Consider the following 23,268-nt stretch of genomic DNA (forward strand, 5'->3'; position numbering starts at 1 on the left):
GAAGTAATGTAGTTTTGCATTTGGGCCACATTTTGGGTAGGACATTTGTGTCTATTATTCAATCAAAAAATAAGTTGCCTCAAAACAAAGAAAACAGTTTCAGTGAAAAATTAAGTGTTCAAAAAAAAAAAAAGTCACTTAAATAAAAAAAATGTGTTTGAATGCAAAAATAAATTTGAAACTCATAAAAATGCATGTGAAAAATTTTTCTTTGATTTAAATTTTTTTTTGATTGAAATCAGGTTTTTTTTTATTGAAGAACTTTTTTGATTGAAGTAATGTAGTTTTGCATTTGGTCCACATTTTGGCTAGGACATTTGTGTCTTTATTATTCATTCAAAAAATAAGTTGCTGCAAATCAACAACAACAACAAAAACTCAAAAGAAAAATCACTTCAATCAAAAATAAAAAAAATTCAATCATGTAAAAACAGTTTTTGAATGCGAAAAAATTATTTGAGACTCAGAAATTTGCATTTGAACACTTAATTTTTCATTGAAACTGTTCTGTTTTGAAGAAAATTTCTGAGTGTCAAATATTTTTTTCGCATTCAAAAACTTTTTTTTCTATGATTTTTTTTTTTTTTTTGGATTGATTTTTCTTTCGAAAAAATATATATATTTTTGGCAGTAACTTATTTTTTGATTGAATAATAAAGAAACAAATGTCCTACCCAAAATGTGGCCCAAATGCAAAACTACATTACTTCAACCCCCCCCCAAAAAAAAAAATCAAAGAAATTTTTTTTTCAAATGCATTTTTTTGAGTTTCAAATTTATTTTTGCATAGAAACACATTTTTTTTTTAATTGAAGTGACATTTTTTTTGATTGAAAATATATATTTTGATTGAAGCGACTTTTATTTTGATTGAAGCGACTTATTTTGTAATTGAATAATAGACACAAATGTCCTACCCAAATGTGGCCCAAATGCAAAACTACATTACTTCAATCAAAAAAGTTGCTTCAATAAAAAAACAAAAACTTGACTTAATAAAAATAAATAAATAAATAAATAAAATCAAAGAAAAAATGTTTTCAAATGCATTTTTTTGAGTTTCAAATTCATTTTTGCATTCAAACACTTTTTTAAAGTGACATTTTTTTGATTGAAAAATAAATATTTTGATTGAAGCGACTTTTATTTTGATTGAAGCAACTTATTTTGGATTGAATAATACACAAATTTACCTCCATACAGAAACACCCTGTTATAAAAAATGTCATACTTTTCCTATGATTTCACAAATCAAATGAGGAAGATTCAATGTCCTTTCTAAGCCATTCCAATTTGTCATTTTTCTCAAAAGAGATGAAAGAAGTAAAGAGAATCCAAGCGCGTGTATCAAAACCTTTTCATCATCTTTATTATAATTCTAACAATTTGTCTCTTAAAACACTTTATATTCATATATATTTATAGGAATGTGTATATGCATCTCACATATACATACTGTATGTATATATATATATATTTATATGTAGTAAATTATCTTGCCATAGTTCGTATTCTTTTTTTAAAATATCTCTTAAAAGAAAAGAAAAAAAAAATGCTTTCTATGCAGTCGAGCCAAATTATTTATTGACCAAGTTTCAAGCGTTTAGAATGTTTCTGCGAGTCTTCTGTGGTGACGGAAGCAAAAGGTTTTTGCATTTAAAAAAAAACATGCTGGTCAACAACAAATTAACAAATATAGGGCTCCAAACTGTATAGAAAGCGTTAATTAGAATAAACACATAATACATCTTTTCATTTGGAAGACAAGAGATTGCGTATAGAGCTTAAAACCACATTAGCTTCATTCGTCCTTATTGTTATTCTCAAATGACCAATCATGGCAAAAGACGCAAATATTACAATAAAACCCCCGATTCACCACGGCTGTAGAAGATGTGAGACAAGAGAGAGCCCTTTTTTCCACCCTTTTTGTTTTAAATCCATTTCAACTAGCGCTACGTCGTTAGCATTTGAGCGTCCTAGCGCAACGTGAGCGCGGAAGCGGGAAAAAAAAAACAACAGAAGACTGAAATGTGCTCGAGTGCAAAAATACTTTGTCTGGTACTTAAAGCGCGGGAATAACAGTAAGGACGACGACAGCGCCGTCGATTGAAATGTGCCCCGTCGACGACGGCTGTCGGCCTGCTAAAAAGTTGTACGAAGAATCCCGAGTTGTAAAAGGAGTCCCCCGGGATCGGGAAGAAAGGGGGGCATGGCAGTTCGTATCCAGAAAGTGGTTTTTCCAGACTGAAAGTCTTCAAAATTGTGTTTTTTTTAAATCCAAAGATCTCCATAGATCAGATATTCCTGCATGTGGCTCATAAACGTGTTGAGGGGAGGGGGCCTCGGTCATTTCCTACTATTGCGTGGAGTTGCCTTACCAGTGAGCAGAAAGAAAACCTATCGGAGGTACTGGAACTAAACGCTCAAAGGGCTTTTTTTATCTGTTGTCGGTCTGGGCACTTGTTTATGCTACAACATGGGGATACAGTGACCAGTCTGTACGTTTGTCACTAAAAGTGACGTCGGATGTGGATCACAGCGCAGAGGTAAGCCTGGAAATAAATTTCGTCCCATGTCAACTCGTACCTTTCTCAGGTTTCAGACCTGTCCTTTGGTCAGTCTGGGAATTGCCGAACGGCGTGTCGTGTGCGTTTCGGGATGAGCGGGTCGCATACGGGGAGCCCTTTGTTGGTCCCGACACATCCCGGTCAATCCGTTTTGGGAAAAACCGACGTCTTTCACAGAGTTCTTGTAAAGCCGAGTCGCAGCTCAACTCCGACTCCCGTCATCCATCCTGCCCTCGTCTCGAGGCGAAAGGACCGACATGGGAAAGGGGCTGCTGGAAAGCCTGAAGGAAACAAAAAGCAAAGTGACAAATGAGGGCACTTACAAACTAGACCAGACATGTCCAAAGTCCGGCCCGGGGGCCAAATGCGGCCCGTGGTCGGATTTCATCCGGTCCCCAGCCTCTGTCATAAAATCAATAACGTCTGGCCCGCACACAGACTTAATAAATTGGTCAGCAGTACTGCTACAAGCTTACACACTAAATGCTGCTCTTCATTTACCCACTAAAAGGGAGCAGCACTCTAAGTAACATTAGCACATGTGACCCTTTACTCCCAATTTTCTAAAATGTCGACAATCAACAACAACAAAAAAGTTGACTGCAACGGCTGGCGCTTCAAAGATAGGTGGAAACTGGGCGATTTCGTCACTAAAATACGCAACAACTGTGTCTGCCTCATTTGCAAAGAGTCAGTCGCTGTTTTTAAAGAGTTCAATATGAGGCGATATTACCAAACAACACACGCTGACATGTATGACAACATTACAGGGTAGATACTTAGCGAGAAATTGAAGCAACTTGAAGCTAGTTTAATTTCACAGCAGCAGTATTTCGCAAGAGCCCGAGAGTCGAAAGAGAACGCCACAAAGGCTATTTGCAAAATTGTTGAAATTATTAATTAAAAAAAAAAAAAGTAGTGCTGCAACGATTAATCGATTAACTCGAGTATTTGATGAAAAAAAAAAAAAATTAATTTTGTTGCTTCGAGTATTCGTTTAATTATAGTGGCATTGTAATGGTTGATTTTAATTTTTTTTTGGAATTTTACTGATGAGGGGGGATACAATGCCCTCTGGTCTGCCTCTGATGAGGGGGGATACAATGCCCTCTGGTCTGCCTCTTTTCACATGGCTGAATCCAACTGCTCCCTGTTAAGACCAACATAAGCTAAGCTTTTGTTTGAGCAAATGATTTTTAATAAATGGTTTGTAGGTATATTTAGCCGTTTTTTGTGGGAATATGTGTCCGAACCACTTGTTAAGAGCATTGTAAAAAAAAAAAAAAAAAACTAGCATTTTATAGCATTTAAGCTAGCAGACTTTTTCTATCCAAGTTAGCCAATTGTACTTTTGTTGTACACAGATCCTCATTTAAAAAAAAAAATTATATCGTTTGAGGCTCAGCTCAGGTGTTTTAATTTTTCATGTTCCTTATCCGATTACTCGATTATTCGAACTAACTAGTCCATCGATTAATCAACTACTAAAATATTTGATAGCTGCAGCCCTATAATAAAGCAAATGTGACACACAGAACGGCTTGCTAAAATTTGCTTAAATATATTGTTCTACGTAAAGGACGTCAGCCAAGGTCGGCCCCCCACATTTTTGCCACACCAAATCTGGCCCCCTTTGCAAAAAGTTTGGACACCCCTGAACTAGACCAAAGGTTCTTAACCTGGGTTCGATCGAACTCCAGGTCAGTAAGTCTAAGCGGTTCGGCGAAGGTAAGAAACGCAAAGCCCTATTTTCGTATGCTGGTAAACAATGTTCCCTCTAATTTTCATGTGTCTTAGCAGACAAACATAAATAGTCTGAAATATCAACAAATCTCAGCTGCCTCTTACATTCCTAACCATAAAAAAGGACAAATGCTGCAGCAAGATGTTGATGAACTCTGGGAGGCATGCGAAACTGCTTTCTTTGATGTTCCTGATGACTTCATCAATAAATTGTATGAATCCTTGCCAAACCGCATAGATACAGTCCTTGAAGCCCATGGAAGTCATACAAAATATTCAATTTGGATCTCCCACTACTTAATTTGCTCATGTTATGTAACATATTTTTGTACATATTTTGTTCAATTTTCACACTACTTTCTGTAGGCGACAAAACTTTTGTCTTGCCAAAATTTGACCTTCATTAAATGATCAATCTTTTTTCAGTGAAACAAATATTCAACATCATTTGGGAGGGTCTTAGCTTTCATATGAGCCATTTCTGAAACCAATTGGATCATAAACAGTCAGGTTATTAGCAATTGTTTCTACAAAATGGATAAGCCACAAGATTTTTGTCAGGGACTGTATAGTCTGAAAATTATGCTAGACGAAATTTCTGAATTTTCATCAACGAAAACTAAACGAAGACAAACACATTTTGAAATGACTAAACTATGACTGGGACTAATATGTATTTTCGTCCAAAAGACTAGGACCGAAATTAGAAGGGCTGACAAAAAAACAACACTGGTATGAACATTATAATCATAAATAAATAACATTTTTTAAACTGAAAAATAGGGACAATCCTACTATCCTGGACAACAGTCTAGCAAAAGGTCACTCTTGACTGTAAATCGGTAGCCGTACCTCTCAATCACCGACCTCAGGGCCCGTTCTATGTTCATGCGGTGGCCCACGCGGGTGACGCCCAAATCCAGGTAGTCGTCTTTGGTGAGCGAGGGCAGGTGGGTCCCGTCGATCTCGTTATCCAGGAAGCGGTCGCGATGTTCGGCCAGATTCAGGTAGCCCAGCCAGTCGGCCACGTCGTACTTGGTCCAGTAGGGCAGCGGCTTGGAGGCGAAAGGCTTGGTTGGGGACGGGGGCGGCAGGTGGGGGTAGCTCAGACAGGTGGGCGGAGGGAGAGGGTGAAGGGGTGGCGAGGATGTCCCGGACAGGAAGTGAGTGGGCGAAAGAGACCGAGAAACGACCAAGGTGGAGTTTGGAGGTGGAGGGGCACCGGACGGTGCAAAGAGGGGCGGCGAGGGTGAGAAGTAGGGGTCGCCGAGAGGGTTACCGGGCGAGGGTGGGGTGATTGAGCCCCGTAGGTCGTACATGGCGCTGTACAGAGGAGAAGTGGGCAGCAGAGGGAGGGACGATGGACGGGGGGGCCCCAGTTTAGGCCTCTCTGACGGGGAGATGAGAGGACTGGGCGCCCTCCTCCGCTGGAGCATGTGAGGCTCAGCTTTGCGGGGATCCCGACTCGGGATGAACTGGAACTCCAGGGCTTTGGTCCGGTAGACGGGTCTGTGCTTCGGGGAGGTGGGATAAGGCGAATACGATGTAGGGGATAGCGGGGAATGAGAACGGGGAGGCTGAGACGGGGAAGTAGGCTGAGGGGACGGCGACCGTCCCCAGTTGGGGTATTGGGAAGTGGGGGTCGGGGAGGGACACAGGGAAGGTTGCGATAAAGAGATTGGCGAAGGTGACTGGGAGCGAGCCAACGGCGGACTCAGAGCTGAGGCTGAATCTTCGGAGAATCTGAGGAATAAATAGAGAAAGTCAGGAGGTCGCTGGTCAGATCGTAGAATCTTCCTCACTTATAATCAGTAACTTAACTGAACTAACTTATTACCTTCGATCTGAATATACTTCTACCTCTCTGTATTGTCTTCTCAATTAAACTGAGACTCACAAAAAGCTCAGCTGAGGTTAGACCAGCTATTGGTGAGCTAAACTTTGTGGGATTTTCAATGATAGATGTCATATATTTGGCTAATGCAAACAATAAAGATTTGTCAAGTCAATTAGTCTCAAGTCATCAATTTAGGCGAGGTTCATATCGCAGGTCTTAATCAACGAATCAGATTTTTTCGTGTTTTTCCGACTTGAGTGAGGCATTAACTTGACCAGGGGTCTCCAAACCGGTCCTCGAGGGCCGCTGTGCGTCCTGGTTTTTGTTCATACCGATCAAGCACAGACCTTTTAACCAATGTGGTTTCTACTAAAACAGGCAGCACCTGACTGCAATCAACTGATTACACTGATAAAACACCAGATTGGGGAAAAGGTGTGGTCTTGTTTTGTTCGAGTGAAATCTTGCACCCAGTGCGGCCCTATGTGGAATAGTTTGGAGACCACTGAACTTGATGGTCTGAACGGGACAAGTCGCATAGAAGAGGATCATTTTACGTCCGATCTGGGTCACTTTTGTATGTGGTTTAAATCCGATCTGGGCCACATATTTCCAGAGTGTTGCGGCGGTCATAGCTGTCTTGTCCCCCAAATTGGAATTTATGGAGCAATTAAGTCAGCAAGCAGCGAGAGAGAAAGGGCGCTACGGTAGCGGTGCAGCTGTGCATTAGCGTTAGCGCCTAGTTTGAACGCAGCTCTTGGGGAAGGGGCGGGTTTGGTCTTAAAAAAATAAAATGAGTTGAGGATAAGCCTGAAAATGCTCGGTTTTCTCTCTCTGCTCCAAATGAGCAATATTTCAAGATTGCTTACACCAGTGGTCTCCAACCCGGTCCTCAAAGGCCTGCTGTGGGTTGTGGTTTTTGCTCCTGCTGATCCAGCACAGATAGTTCAACCAATGAGGTTTCTGCTCAAACAAGCAGCACCTGACTGCAATTAACTGATTGCACTTGTAAAACACCAGATTGGTGAAAAAGTGTTTGGTTGTCTGGTTGGAATAAAATCCTGCACCACAGCGGGCCTTTAAGGACCGGGTTGGAGACCACTGGCTTACACGACCGGGAGTCGGGGCAAACTGTTTGTATGTGTGTGCATCATGTGTAGTCATCTGTTTTGATGCTTCTGTGCATGCGGGTCAGTTTGCTCAGCGCGTCTCGGACTGCAAATTAGTGAGCATGCGTGAAACTTGAACGTGCTCAGTGGACAAAGGCAGTCTGAACGGGCACGCCAAAAAAACAGATATGACAAAAAATCGGAATTGTGCATTAAAACCTGCGGTATGAACCTAGCCTTAGTCACTTTTCAGGAGAAGGCCGCAAAGCAACGAAAACACCTTTTATACCTGTGTCTGCCGAGTGGTCTCTGGCTGCTCCAGTTGTCCTTGGTTCTTTGCTGTAGTTTGTTGCTCATCTCCATCATGTTTGGCTTTATACTTGAAACCTGGCTGTAAATCTTTTTCCCCTCTAAGAGTGCCCCGAACTGCCCCCCGGCGTCACCCCCCATTTGACCCTCGCCCCAAAGAGGCTTCATCTCGGGAGTGCGTGGACGGTCAAAGTAAGGTGAGCTAGGACGTCCTAAATTCTGCATGTCTCTCATCCCAAACCCGTCCTGGTTGCTTTCGTCTGCCGTTGTGGCACCCTCCTCAGCCTCTTCTTCTTCCTGTTCTTGGTCATCTCTTCGCCTGTGAGAGAGGAAGGATGCGGGGGCAGTGCCGGTCTGTCTGTGGAGCTCACCCCCTCGAGTTCCCTCCCTTAATCGGCTGCTCTTCGGGTAGGTTGAAGCTGCCGCTGTTGCGTTCTGCATTTCAAAGGTTTGCCCGTCCAGGTAGCTCATGTAAGAATCGAGAAAATCCCCACGCTCCCCCGATTCTGCCGTCCCGCCCACTAATCGACCACCCCCTCTCTCCCCTCGGTCTAATCTGTCGGCTCGAACGTTAGCTAGGATGCTGTCCAAATGGTGGTCGCTACTACTGCGGCTGTCCAGCTCTTCTATTCCGGAATCCACCACCGTCTCCTGGGATTCTCCCTTTTTGGCAGCAGGAGGTGGCCGCTGGCGCTCCGCTGTCCTGTGGTGGGCGCTCTGGACGGGGGCCGCATATGTACCGTGCGTTCGCTCGTGGTAGAGCTGCGTGGAAGTGCTCGTTGGGGCGGCGGTAGTTGTGGTGGCACAGCTCGTGGTTGTGGCAAATGAGGCTGCGCCCCTCAGAGGGGCAGAGGCAGCGGCCGTGGAGGAAAGCGCAGGGGGACCCCGGTAGGCGGGAGGTGGCGTTACGGTGAGCGGAGGAGTGGGTGAGGAGCGCCCGGGAGCATGGGTGCTGTTGTACAGGTGGTGGGGATGGGCCACGGATAAGGGACGGTGATAGGAGCCAGGAGGCGGGGGCGGTGACACCGAGGGCGGAGGCGGGGGTCCACCTGTTGACGAAGGCTGCAGGATAGACGGTGAGTGGGGAGGAGGTGGGTTGGGTGATGTCTGGGAGGGGGAGTGAGCAGATTGAGTCAGGTTAGCGACCTCGCTGTCATAAGACGTGAGGCTGGAGGCAGTGGAGTCGCCCGCCTGCGGCGAAGGCAGGGGCGTGTGAGCGGGAAACGCACTTCCAAACATTTCTTTCTGGGCAGGCGGCGGTGGAGGCGGCGGCGGTGGGGGAGGCGGCGCCTTCTGTTGGTTGATATTGGGGAGAAGCCGATGTTGCGTATATCCCCTATCGAAGCTGTTGGCAAACTCTAAAGGCGGCGGGAGAGGTTCGGCGTAGACAAACTCGTCGTCTGCGTCTACCGACGGAGCGGGGGGCGGAAGAACCATCAGGCCGGACCCAGTGTTCCCTGTAGCATTAACCGTCGGCTGAGTACTGCTCGGTAGTGTGGAGGTTGCGTTAGGAGACAAGCCGTATGCGTCAGTTTGACTCTCCATTCTGAGGAATGAGGGTCGCCGAGGCTGCTGCGATGCCTGCTCATTTGCGGCCTGTTCTGCTCTCCTCATGTAGCCGGCCTGCTCTTTCTCTCGCTCTACGTCCCTCGAGGCCTCCCTGTCTCGCTCCCTCGACCGCTCCCTCTCCTTAAAACCGGGTTGATATGGCTGAGATTGGTAGTGGTGCGTGTGGACAGTTTTGTCTTCTGAGAAGCGAACTCTGAGTCCCTCACGGGCGCCCCCGCTTTCTCGTTCTCTTTCGGCAGCGTCGCTCTCCTCGGGCCACACGCCCCCTCTGACGATTCTGGGAGAGGGCGGCCGTCCGACAGAAGGAGTGGTGGCGGCCAATGAAGAGGAAGTGACCAAGTAGGAGCTGGAGGACTGGGCGGAGGACGACACCGGCTGCGAGGTGACAGACGATGGGAAGACCACGCTGGACATCTGGCGGATGAAGGGGCGTTCCGGGCCCCTTCTTAACCTGCTGTCATCCCGTAGTGCACGTTCTCTGGCTGCCAGAGCGAGGCCCAGCGGTGATGTGGGGTCCAGAGCCTTTCCTGTCAGCGGGTGAATAAAAGTGGAGGAAGAGGCGGCGGACTGCCTGCCCGCGGTGGTGTACAGGTCGGCGGGCACCGACTTGGGCTGATAGTCCAGGGCGGGCGATGAGTACTCGGGTAGCCCGAAGGCTGGAGGCATGCTACGGGCATGGTGGATGAAGGTGTCCGCAGAGAACATTCCCTCGTCGATCGACTTTGAGGGCCGCAGTTTTGAGGAAGAACTTTCCGCTTGCGTATTTAGCTGCTGCTGCGACAGGTGAGCCCGCGTAAGTCCTCCCATTCCGTCGCTACCGAGACCCATGTCCTCATCCGCCGACATGAAAAGAGAAGCGCTTTTCCTGCGGGCTTCGTGGAAGCGTTCGCGATCTCGCCGAGCCGCGCCCACCACCGCTGCCCCGAACTGGCTGGTGTAGTCCAGCCCGTCCTGAGCTCGCACGGAAGGCAGCGACGGGGGAGGCGGCGCGGGGACGGACGGCGGCGCAGGGGGCTGAGGAGCGCAAGTGCGGGGGTGAGCACCGCGATGGGCTTTGGAGTCATCCGCCTCTCCGGGGGCAGGGGTGTCGGCCTCCACGCTGCTGCCCTGGCTGCTACGGCCGCTGCTGCTGGTGGAGGGCGCCTTGACGATGATGGTGGGGATGGGGATGGAGCTCTTCTCCACTTTGCCTCCCAGTGTGCCTTGAGCTGCTCGCAGGTCCTCCACTTTGGATTGTTTTACCAGGGGACCCTTGCCTCTCCGGGCGCCGCCTTTAGGACCTCCTGCTCCGGTCGCACTTCGCTCTAACCGTTGTTGTTGAGCCGTCTGCTGTTGCTGCGGCATGACGGTGGCGATGCTGGAAGGAGGGACCGCGCTGCTATAGCCCCTCCGAAGACCGGCACCTTTGATGCCCCCGATAGGCTCTCCGGCATAGGCGACTTTACGCGTAGCGGTCCTGCTTTGGGGAGCGTGGGCACCCACTTGGGAATAGAAAGACGAGTGGTCCGCCGCCGTCCCGCCAGTCCTCTCCCGCCCCAAGTGGGTGAGGTGCACCGCCTGGGAGTAGGGTTGGTAGTATGAGGCAGAGGCGGCCGAGGACTGCGCCGCGGAGACGGAGGGCTGCTGGGACGACTTGGCTCGCCAACCCAAGGGCGGCGCGGAGGAGAAGGGCGGGTCCGGCGGCGCCGTGGTCGGGGGTGGCGGGATATCGTCCGGGCCGGGCACCGACAGACTACGGGCAAACTTCACAGCCGGCGGATGCAGGAACTGCTTTTCCTCTTCAGGAACCCCTGGGAAAAGAAGAAAACTCACAAGTTAGTATAGTAGAATTTCTTTGGGACAACCCACATAGGAAATCGGAGGATGTCTGTCTCTATCTACCTGCCCGTCTACCTTCCGCCAAGTCTGTCTGTGAGTCTCGGGCTAGTTAGAGTCCATATCTTTTTTGAAGGACTTGTTAATGTTTAAGTAGACTGCGTTTTGTGGAAAAAAAAATCTCCAGAGGGTCGTGCTGCCCTTTCCACCATTGTAGTAGGTTATTTTTCAGGGTCAGAAACTCACGATCTCTGTACCGCTCCACACTTCAAACTAGCTCTGTCCCATGCGAACAGATCTGGCTACCTTCCTCACTTCAAAGTCCAACTTTTGTTTTTCCTGGGTGCGTTGAAAATCAATCGCTGCACGTCGCTGACGTCGGTGCTCAAACTGTCCATTGTTTTAGCATGTTGCTTCGTTGCCACTACTAGTTTCGTTTTGGTTTTGGGCTGTGAAGAAAACGCTACGCAGCGTGCGTTACAGTGGTTTTGTTAGCCCTCGCGTTGTTATGACACGCCCGTGACGATCGGGTAATGACGGCGACTAGTAGCAGTTCTGTCGAAATGCAGGGGAAGTTGTGCGTACGGTCCAGGGGTCGCGTTAACTGAATATTTTCCGTCATTGACCGGTTTTTTAAAACTGTGATGGAAAAAACTGAAGTCCGTCCGTCATTTTGACAGGTTGCAATTCACAACCTAGACCACAGGGTGGCGAGTGAGCATATTAATTAGCTATTGTCTCTCTTAATGCATGACGTCGTTGTCTATTCTGTCAGAATATTGTCGCGTCACCGGGGTCTGGCGGCGGCGCCGTGATTGACACATCAACGCGAGGTTCCTATTGGTGCACCCGGTGTGCCAGCGCATCATCCAATTGGTGGACTAGATTGCCGCCTGTGTATAGACCCCAATCACATGACGTCACAACTCTGCCCCCCTGACTGGAGCCGCCATATTGTCCGTCAGCTCGTCGTGTTTACACATTACCGCTACGTACATCCCTCCTATTACGGCGTGTTTTTCTGCTCGTTAACAATAATAATCAAAATGGTGAAGGCGTGTGTGGCGGTTGGTTGCAGTAACAGAGAAGATAGACGGAGAGACTTGAAGTTCTACCGTATTCCGAGAGACCCGAAGAGGAGAGCGAGATGGACTGCTTTAATTCGACAAGAAATCTGGGCACCAAACGATCACCACAGACTATGTAGTAGTCATTTTATATCTGGTAAGATGCATTTAATATATATTTAGAAGATTTTGGGCTGACAACCACAATTAAGATCATTGTGTGACGTTGGTGATTGGGGTCTATAGAGTTGCCTCTTTTTCTTTGGGGGCGGAGTTGTTGTTTTGTTGGTGTTGTTGGCGGTAAGCAGAGTAAAAAGAGGGAGAAAAATACCACGACTTCCGTGTCTAATTTTTCGCCGCCAAGCGCAGCATGTGAGGTAAAAGCTAAATTATTATCATATTAAGCAATGCATTGAACTAGGCATTAGAAGCCGATTCTTGTGCTCGCGATAGCCGAATTCTATCTCTACTATCGGTTCATTGAATATTTAATGGCTAATTACTGTCGAATGGTAACTTTACTATCGATAAAGCTGTATCTCTCACCTGTAAAACTGGATAACCGGTCATATCGGTTTATCGTTCTCAAGCTTAATATACAGTGCCTTGCAAAAGTATTCGGCCCCCTTGAATCTTGCAACCTTTCGCCACATTTCAGGCCTCAAACATAAAGATATGAAATTTAATTTTTTTGTCAAGAATCAACAACAAGTGGGACACACTCGCGAAGTGGAACAACATTTATTGGATAATTTAAACTTTTTTAACAAATAAAAAACAGAAAAGTGGGGCGTGCAATATTATTCGGCCCATTTACTTTCAGTGTAGCAAACTCACTCCAGAAGTTCAGTGATGATCTCTGAATGATCCAATGTTGTCCTAAATGACCGATGATGATAAATAGAATCCACCTGTGTGTAATCAAGTCTCCGTATAAATGCACCTGCTCTGTGATAGTCTCAGGGTTCTGTTTAAAGTGCAGAGAGCATTATGAAAACCAAGGAACACACCAGGCAGGTCCGAGATACTGTTGTGGAGAAGTTTAAAGCCGGATTTGGATACAAAAAGATTTCTCAAGCTTTAAACATCTCAAGGAGCACTGTGCAAGCCATCATATTAAAATGGAAGGAGCATGAGACCACTGCAAATCTACCAAGACCCAGCCGTCCTTCCAAACTTTCTTCTCAAACAAGGAGAAAACTGATCAGAGATGCAGCCAAGAGGCCCATGATCACTCTGGATGAACTGCAGAGATCTACAGCTGAGGTGGGAGAGTCTGTCCATAGGACAACAATCAGTCATACACTGCACAAATCTGGCCTTTATGGAAGAGTGGCAAGAAGAAAGCCATTTCTTAAAGATATCCATAAAAAGTCTCGTTTAAAGTTTGCCACAAGCCACCTGGGAGACACACCAAACATGTGGAAGAAGGTGCTCTGGTCAGATGAAACCAAAATTGAACTTTTTGGCCATAATGCAAAACGATATGTTTGGCGTAAAAGCAACACAGCTCATCACCCTGAACACACCATCCCCACTGTCAAACATGGTGGTGGCAGCATCATGGTTTGGGCCTGCTTTTCTCCAGCAGAGACAGGGAAGATGGTTAAAATTGACGGGAAGATGGATGCAGCCAAGTACAGGAACATTCTGGAAGAAAACCTGTTGGTATCTGCACAAGACCTGAGACTGGGACGGAGATTTATCTTCCAACAGGACAATGATCCAAAACATAAAGCCAAATCTACAATGGAATGGTTAAAAAATAAAAGTATCCGTGTGTTAGAATGGCCGAAGCAAAGTCCAGACCTGAATCCAATCGAGAATCTGTGGAAAGAGCTGAAGACTGCTGTTCACAAACACTCTCCATCCAACCTCACTGAGCTGGAGCTGTTTTGCAAGGAAGAATGGGCAAGAATGTCAGTCTCTCGATGTGCAAAACTGATAGAAATATACCCCAAGCGACTTGCAGCTGTAATTGGAGCAAAAGGTGGCGCTACAAAGTATTAACGCAAGGGGGCCGAATAATATTGCACGCCCCACTTTTCAGTTTTTTATTTGTTAAAAAAGTTTAAATTATCTAATAAATTTTGTTCAACTTCACGACTGTGTCCCACTTGTTGTTGATTCTTGACAAAAAAATTAAAATTTTATATCTTTATGTTTGAAGCCTGAAATGTGGCGAAAGGTTGCAAGGTTCAAGGGGGCCGAATACTTTTGCAAGGCACTGTATAACTAATAAGAATGCATGGAAAAAATGTGTCCGGCATACATGTGATGCACATAAAGGCAAGCAATGCAGTGTTCTCAACAATGGTTTCAAAACACTTGAGCATAGTTGGTTAACAATAAATATTGACACAAATTATGCCCTGCAAATCAACCACAACATTTATTCTCCGTGCTCAAGTGTTAGTGGGTTGCCCATAATGATCACGTTTATGGCACAGGCACACTGAGAAACAAAACAGCGGCCTCCCACACGGGCCAAGGACACAGTGCTGATCCATAGGACAGACAGACAGACGGACGGACGCACGGGTAGAAGAAACGGACCGCCTCACCGATGGATTTCTGCCGCAGCATACCGTGCGGTGGGCCGTGCGGCGTGGCGTAGTGTCCCCGCTCGTAGGCCAGAACCAGGCCTGACGCCAGGCCGGCTTGCTCGGCGTAGTTTTGCTGCGAGAGCAGACGGGAAAATTGGTGGAGAAAAGTAGAAGGACAACGACAAAAAAACCATACGCACCTCATTGCTATAGAAAGCGCGTGCCCGGTCCCGTTTGGGCACCTGTCCCCGTGTGCCCGTCGCCTCGTTGGTGCTGATTGTCTGCTGAGCCGCTGCAAGAATTTCATCTAATTTATCTGAGAGCAAGAGCCGGGAAAGAGGAGGCCAAGGACAGAAGAGGAGGGAACGCACACGCCAGTGAAACAGAAAAAAAGGGAACAACGAGGCACGCCGGGACAAAAGGGAAGGCCAAAACGACGACGACCGTAGGCTGCGACGACGGCGCCTTACTCAGAGCCATCTGATAGACGGTCCGCTTCTTCTCAGCCACTTGCGAAGATTCTATTTCTGAGACGAGAACGCCAGGAGTGAGCGGGAGCCGGGCGGGAACAATTGGGGAACGGACGGGAGATTACCTGACTTTTTTTTCCACGGGGTAGCAGCTGCGAGGAGGACAAAAAGGACACTTGGCGTTGGCGGGAAAGTGACAGTGTTGGTACGCGGAATATTAATTGCTTTCCCTGGTCCGTTGGTATGCAAATACTTGAGTGGGAATGACAACTAAAGTTATCCCACGACAACTTTTTATACCTTATATCTCTGAATTATGTTGTTGCCTGTAGGCCTTAACTGATTCACTGCCATTGACAGTTCTAGACACCAAATCCATTTCAACTGGAACGCTAGCGTTGAGCGATGATGTTTCACTGCCTTTGACGGTGATAGACGTCCATTCCAATTTGACAGGTGGGCTATACACAGTACATTCACTCATTGGCTTGCATTGACCAAGAGTTAAAGAGAACGGATTTTAAAAATGCAATACATTTGGAAAAGTTCTCACCTCTTTCCACTGTGCAAATATTCAGACGGCACCATGTGAAGACAAAAAGATGAAAGAATTTGTAAATTGTCGCAATAGTATATCTTTTTCAAGTGAAAGCAAAACGCATGCATGCGGGCGAGGCGAGGCGAGGCGAGGCGGGGTGGCTTCACCCATCTCTTCCAGCTCGGACGTCATGGACTTGGAACGCAGGGCGATGGCCGGCGTGCTCAGACGCTTGCTCTGCTGCGGGACTGCAAGGCAAATTACGGTCAAAGGAGGTCACTCGCGCGGAGTCCGCCGCTCGCCTTCCTGTCGAAGCCTTACTTTTCTTGCGGACGCCTTCGTCCATGTCGGGGTTGCGGGTCACCATCACCACCTTGACCATCAGGCTGTTGCCGCCCTGCCGGATCATGTTGACCACTTGCCGGTGACCCACCTTCACCACGTTCTGACCGTTGACCTGCCAGAGACCGGAAAACTTTTCATTATGGCTGCATCTTTTTGTCACTCATCATTTTTTTTTGACCTCCCCGCCTGTAAAGGAAACCAGTGGTGTAAAAAGAGGCTACCTACATTTTCCACTTGCACAGCCCATCCCTACTCCCGCAGCTCCAGCAAGGGAGCCGCCGTGGTACGTATTTGGTATTTAGCAAAATGGCTTTTGGCATATGGAATTTTTTGTGGCATTTTTTTGGCATGTGGCAAAATGGCTTTTGGTATGTAGTTTTTTTTTGGGGGGGTAGCATAAATATTTTTTTTTGTACATGGCATTTTTGCAGGCCATGCACATCCATACCATTGATGACCATTTTTCATTTTGCCATTTACATGAAAAAAAAAAAAGCCATATAACAAAATCCATTTTGCCACATACGAAAAAAATGCCGCATACCAAAATCCATTTTGCCATATACCAAAACAATGCCATATACCAAATAAAAATGGCATATACCAAAAGCCATTTTGCCACATACCAAAAAATGGCACATGCCAAAATCCATCTTGCCACATACCAAACAAATGTCACATACCAAATCATAATGCCATCTACCAAAATCCATTTTGCCACATACCAAACAAATACCACATACCAAATCATAATGCCATATACCCAAATCCAATTTGCCAAATACCAGAAAACGCCACATACAAAAAAAAGTCACATACCAAAATCCAATTTGCCACATATCAAAAAATGCTACATACAAAAAAAATGCTATATACCAAAATCGATTTTGCCACATACAAAAAAAAAAAAAAATGGCACACATCGAATAAAACCATTTTGCTACATAACAAAAAATGCCACATACCAAAATCCATTTTGCCACATACCCAAAAAATGCCACGTACCAAAATCCATTTTGCCACATCACAAAAAAATGCCACATACCAAAATTCACTTTGCCACATAACAAAAAAATGCCACATACCAAATCATAATGGCATATACCAAAATCCATTTTGCCACATTACAAAAAATGCCACATACCAAAATCCATTGTGCCACATACCAAATAAAAATGCCACATACCAAAATCCATTGTGCCACATAACAAAAAAATGCCACATACCAAAATCCAATTTGCCACATATCAAAAAATGCTACATACAAAAAAAAAGCCACATACCAAAATCCATTTTGATACATACCAAATAAAAATGCCACATACCAAAATCTATTTTGCCACATAACAAAAAAAGGCCACATACCAAAATCCAATTTGCCACATATCAAAAAAATGCTACATACAAAAAAAAAAAAATGCCACATACCAAAATCCATTTTGCCACATACAAAAAAATGGCACACACCAAATAAAACCATTTTGCTACATAACAAAAAAATGCCACATACCAAAATCCATTTTGCCACATCACAAAAAAATGCCACATACCAAAATCCACTTTGCCACATACCAAACAAATGCCACATACCAAATCACGCCATATACCAAAATCCATATTGCCACATTACAAAAAATTCCACATACAAAAATCCATTTTGCCACATACCAAATAAAAATGCCACATAACAAAAAAATGCCACATACCAAAATCCATTTTGCCACATCACAAAAAAATGGCACATACCAAAATCCACTTTGCCACATACCAAAACAATGCCATATACCAAATAAAAATGGCATATACCAAAAGCCATTTTGCCACATACCAAATCACGCCTTATACCAAAATCCATATTGCCACATTACAAAAAATTCCACATACAAAAATGCATTTTGCCACATCACAAAAAAATGCCACATACCAAAATCCACTTTGCCACATACCAAACAAATGCCACATACCAAATCACGCCATATACCAAAATCCATATTGCCACATACCAAATAAAAATGCCACATACTAAAATCCATTTTGCCACATAACAAAAAAATGCCACATACCAAAATTCCTTTTGCCACATAACAAAAAAATGCCACATACCAAAATCCATTTTACCACATACCAAACAAATGCCACATGCCCAAAAAATGTCAAATACCCCGAAAAAATGCCACAACCCCCCCAAAAAATGCCATATACCAAAATCCATTCTGCCACTTACCAAATAAAAATGCCATACACCAAAATCCATTTTGCCACATACCAAAAAAAAAAAAAAGCCACATACCAAAATCCATTTTGCCACATATCAAATAAAAATGCCATATACAAAAATCAATTTTGTCACAGAGCAAACAAGAAAAATACCACATGCCAAAGGCCATTTTGCTATATACCAAATACCACTTTTTGTGCCCGGCCCTGCTGGAGACCTTTTTGTGGGAGTTGAATGAAATATAAGAGTTAGAACCGTTGCACTCACAGCAACGTCACAAAAAGCGCCACCACATGACGTCTCCCAAGAAACGTTGCCTCAAAAAAAGGCAAAGAAGAAGCGGCGAATGACAGATTTTTTTTCCCTTGAGGAAAATAAAAAGTGTGCACCTCGATGAGGAAGTCGCCCATCCTGAGACCGGCCCGCCAGGCCACGCCGCCCTCGTCCACCGACTCCAGGTACTGCAAAGCGGGGAAGGCGGGCGTCGGGGTGAACTCCTCGATGGGAGTCTGAGCTGGAAGACCACAAGGAATCAGCCAGCTCGCCGTCTTTCCGTCGCGGACATCGTCTCCCTCACCTTTGGCGCCTCGCAGCACAAAGCCGAAGCCCTCGCTGTCTTTCTTCTGCAGAATCACCGTCTTCTCCTTGATGATGTAGTCACTGCGTGGCGGGAAAAAAAAAAAAACAAGCGGTTGAGATGTCATCTGCGTGGATGGACTCTAGCGCAGACATTTCCCTAGCTTTCGTGGCTCACAATTGCTTGATCAGAATGCCAATTGCAACTACAAAACGTGCCTTAAATTGTCCTCAGAAATGGGTAATGTATTGTAATGCCCTGGTCCAGATCTGGAAGAAGATCCCTCAGGAGAACATCTGTTGCCTCATCAGGAGCATGCACAGGCATTGTAGGGAGGTCATACAAGCACGCGGAGGCCACGCACACACTACTGAGCCTCATATTGACTTGTTTAAAGTGCGTATGACACAAAAAAATACATGTTTATTTCATATTTCATGCGGTGTTTTATGCTGCTGAATGAAAAGGACTGCTTGGATGTGTGTGGAAGCGATCGTTTTATATATTCAATTTTTGAATCCCGCTCCATGAAAATGAGTTACTTCCGGTTCCAGTTTTGGGTTGAGGACGAATGCGAATGTGACGTCACCCGGGTCAGCGTCTCACAATACAGCATTGCTTTATAGCATGCAGATGGACTGCGGATTCAGCTGATTTTGCGGATTAATTAGTGTATTTTTCGCATCACACCAGCCAAACGGCTGCAGAAAAATGTTGCTGCACTAGAGAGAGGTGTGTGAGCCATTTTGGGGTTTCAAAAGGTTCCCATTCACCGGTGGATATTGGCCAAAACAAGCCCTACTACTGTGGGACCAGTGGACTCACGAGGAAGTCAAATTTTCCACCCCCATCAGAAATTGCAACTTTGTGTTAAAAATGGCCGCGAATGCAGCAATTACAAACTAAACACTACAAAATTTCTTTAAATAAAGGACTATTTACTTACGTTTGATCATGGATGGGCATGTACAAAGCTCTCCTCAGACACATTCTGTCATGTTAGCTGCACAACAACTGCAGGCGCTCTCCTATGACTCTCTCGCTGTTTACGTCTTCGCCGAGTAGTAAAGCATTATTTTGCCATACAGTGGGGCAAATAAGTATTTAGTCAACCACTAATTGTGCAAGTTCTCCCGCTTGAAAATATTAGAGAGGCCTGTAATTGTCAACATGGTTAAACCTCAACCATGATAGACAGAATGTGAAAAAAAACTCCAGAAAGTCACATTGTTTGATTTTTAAAGAATTTATTTGCAAACCATGGTGGAAAATAAGTATTTGGTCAATACCAAAAGTTCATCTCAATACTTTGTTATGTACCCTTTGTTGGCAATAACGGAGGCCAAACATTTTCTGTAACTCTTCACAAGCTTTTCAGACACTGTTGCTGGTATTTTGGCCCATTCCTTCATGCAGATTTCCTCTAGAGCAGTGATGTTTTGGGGCTGTCGTTGGGCAACACGGACTTTCAACTCCCTCCGCAGATTTTCTATGGGGTTGAGATCTGGAGACTGGCTAGGCCACTCCAGGACCTTGAAATGCTTCTTAATAAGCCACTTCTTTGTTGCCTTGATTGTGTGTTTGGGATCATTGTCATGCTGAAAGACCCAGCCACATCTCATCCTCAATGCCCTTGGTGATGGAAGGGGATTTTCACTCAAAATCTCTTGATACATGGCCCCATTCATTCTTTCCTTTACACAGATCAGTCGTCCTGGTCCCTTTGCAGAAAAACAGCCCCAAAGCATGATGTTTCCATCCCATGCTTCACAGTGGGTATGGTGCAATTCAGTATTCATTTTCCTCCAAACAAGAGAACCTGTGTTTCTACCAAAAAGTTCTATTTTGGTTTGATCTGACCAAAACACATTCTCCCAGTCCTCTTCTGGATCATCCAAATGCTCTCTAGCGAACCACAGACGGGCCTGGACGTGTACTTTCTTCAGCAGGGGGACACGTCTGGCAGTGCAGGATTTGAGTTCCTGGCGGCGCATTGTGTTACTGATAGTAGCCTTTGTTACTGTGGTCCCAGCTCTCTGTAGGTCATTCACTACGTCTCCCCGTGTGGTTCTGGGATTTTTGCTCCCCGTTCTTGGTATCATTTTGACGCCACGGGGTGAGGAGGGAGTTGAAAGTCAGTGTTGCCCAACAACAGCCCCAAAATATCACTGCTGTAGAGGTGATCTGCATGGAGGAATGGGCCAAAATACCGGCAACAGTGTGTGAAAAGCTTGTGAAGAGTTACAGAAAACGTTTGGCCTCCGTTAATGCCAACAAAGGGTACATAACAAAGTATTGAGATGAACTTTTGGTATAAACCAAATACTTACTTTCCACCATCATTTGCAAATAAATTCTTTAAAAATCAAACAAAGTGATTTTCTGGGTTTTTACCCCACATTCTGGCTCTCATGGTTGAGGTTTGCCCATGTTGACAATTACAGGCCTCTCTAATATTTTCAAGTGGGAGAACAAGAGAATAGCTCGCCGATGGATAGCACGCTAGCTCAAATCAGCTCATTCTGTTTGGAGAGCTGTGGGGTGGGGTGGGCGGGGCCAGGCAACTGAGAAAGGAGAACTAATTCTGTCTATTTTAAAAAATGAATTCATGTCAAAAATATGCACCGCTATCGTTTTAAGGCCACTTGTCGTCGTATTTCATAGCACCTTTAACCCATTGGCCGCCATCGACAGACACGTCACCCTACGCAGAAGGTTAAATAACAGCAACTGATGAGTCGCTTTGATGGCACTGTCATCGCTCAGCACGTGTTTCATACGCAAAAACGTCTTTTTTTCTGGCAGTAACTAGGATAAAAAATGTTTGAAGGCTTTGCTTTGGTTTGTTGTGTATCACAAAGTCTACTCTCTCCGGGTTTTGAATTCTCCATTTTTTCTTTTAAAGAACACCTCAAAGCAGGAGTTATTAATACACAGTAAGTTTACTCGCCTTATAATCAGGTGTGCCTTATGTACAGTGGTATGAAAAAGCATCTGAACCTTTTGGAATTTCTCACATTTCTGCATAAAATCACCATCAAATGTGATCTGATCTTTGTCAAAATCCCACAGATTGAAAAAACAGTGTCTGCTTTAACCAAAACCACCCAAACATTTATAGGTTTTCATATTTCAATGAGGATAGCATGCAAACAATGACAGAAGGGGGAAAAATAAGCAAGTGAACCATCACATTTAATATTTTTTGTCTGGTTGAAGTTATTGTAAATATAATATAAATATATATATGTGTAAATATATGTATATATATGTAAATATATTCGTTAGTAGTTTTTGAAAACAAAGATTTGAATTGAACAGTGTATCACCAAAACCAATTGTATATGGCCCGCCTCCACATTTGGTCCGGCCCCCTGAACAATACCAGAGATCTTTTTTTTTTTTCTGTCTCGTGTAGTGTTATTCATTTCCTGGCGTTTTTTCTGTGAAGAACCCAGAGAGGGTTTATTTGGTTATTATCTATTTAATTAATAGTGTTACTATCATGTATTATCATATTATATTTTATCATATAAAATTATATTAGTGCTGCAATGATTAATCGATTAACTCGAGTATTCGATTATGAATGAATATTCAGATTAAATTTTATTGCTTCGAATATTCGTTTAATTAAAGTGGCGTTGGATTGGTTTATTTTGAAAGTGTTTGCATTTAGTTTTATTGATTAGGGTGGATACACTGCCCTCTGGTCTGCCTCATTTCACATGGCTGAATCCAACTGCTCCCTGTTAATACCAACATAAGCTAAGTTTTTGTTTGAGCTAATGTTTTATTGCATTTGTAATTTTGTTTATAGATATATTTAGCCGTTTTTTGTTGGAATACATGTTTGCACCTTTTGTTAAGAGCATTGTTTAAAAAAATATTTTAAAAAACTAGCATTTTATAGCATTTAGGCTAGCCGACGTTTGCTTTGCAAGTTAGCCTATTGTTCTTTTGTTGTACATAGGTTTTTTTTTAATACCATTCGAGGCTCAGCTCATGTATTTTTTATTTTTCATGTTCCTTATCCGATTACTCGATTATTCGAACTAACTAGTTCATCGATTAATCGACTACTAAAATAATCGATAGTTGCAGTCCTATATTATATTATAATATATCTATTATTATAATTTTATTTACTTTTGTTCCGTGAAGAATCCAGAAAGGGTTATTTGACTGTGGCTTTCTGGAAAAACAATACATTTTTACATTTAGGCACTCCTGCAATCATCACACGTTTTCTGTTACAAACTGACCCCGGCCCCTCATCAGAGAAGGGAAAAGTTATGTGGCCCTCACAGGAAAAAGTTTGGGGACCCCTGATTTAGCCTATCAATTATTAAGGTTCATATCACCCAATCTATTTGGTCTTATTAATGTCCCGTCCCCAACAAAAAGTGTTCATGCAGGTTATATGGTCCCTACCAATGTTGAGACCAAACCTACGCCCTTGCTTCAGGGTGTAAGTCCCTTTAAAAAAACCAAGGTATTTAAAGGGTAAATTCAGACTTACGAGGAAATCCGGGTTACACCGCCAGCGCAGGAA

General features: G+C 44.6%; 1 protein-coding gene across 1 annotated transcript in view; it reads right to left on the reverse strand.

Moving 5' to 3' along the window:
• Positions 1-1,035: 1,035 nt before the first annotated feature.
• The window catches only part of shank1 (SH3 and multiple ankyrin repeat domains 1), a 90,192-nt gene continuing 67,959 nt past the window's right edge, over positions 1,036-23,268 (reverse strand). The window contains exons 17-28 of the mRNA XM_057860695.1: positions 18,714-18,796; positions 18,526-18,650; positions 15,895-16,030; positions 15,741-15,821; positions 15,589-15,597; positions 15,161-15,187; positions 15,036-15,092; positions 14,766-14,881; positions 14,584-14,698; positions 7,549-10,927; positions 5,166-6,056; positions 1,036-2,851 (exon numbers count right to left, since the gene is read on the reverse strand). Coding sequence (XP_057716678.1) covers positions 2,773-2,851; positions 5,166-6,056; positions 7,549-10,927; positions 14,584-14,698; positions 14,766-14,881; positions 15,036-15,092; positions 15,161-15,187; positions 15,589-15,597; positions 15,741-15,821; positions 15,895-16,030; positions 18,526-18,650; positions 18,714-18,796 — 5,098 coding nt within the window. The 3' untranslated portion in view covers positions 1,036-2,772. The remainder of the gene's footprint in view (positions 2,852-5,165; positions 6,057-7,548; positions 10,928-14,583; positions 14,699-14,765; positions 14,882-15,035; positions 15,093-15,160; positions 15,188-15,588; positions 15,598-15,740; positions 15,822-15,894; positions 16,031-18,525; positions 18,651-18,713; positions 18,797-23,268) is intronic.

The sequence above is a fragment of the Corythoichthys intestinalis genome, chromosome 16 (assembly GCF_030265065.1).
Source record: "Corythoichthys intestinalis isolate RoL2023-P3 chromosome 16, ASM3026506v1, whole genome shotgun sequence".
Lineage (NCBI taxonomy): Eukaryota > Metazoa > Chordata > Actinopteri > Syngnathiformes > Syngnathidae > Corythoichthys > Corythoichthys intestinalis.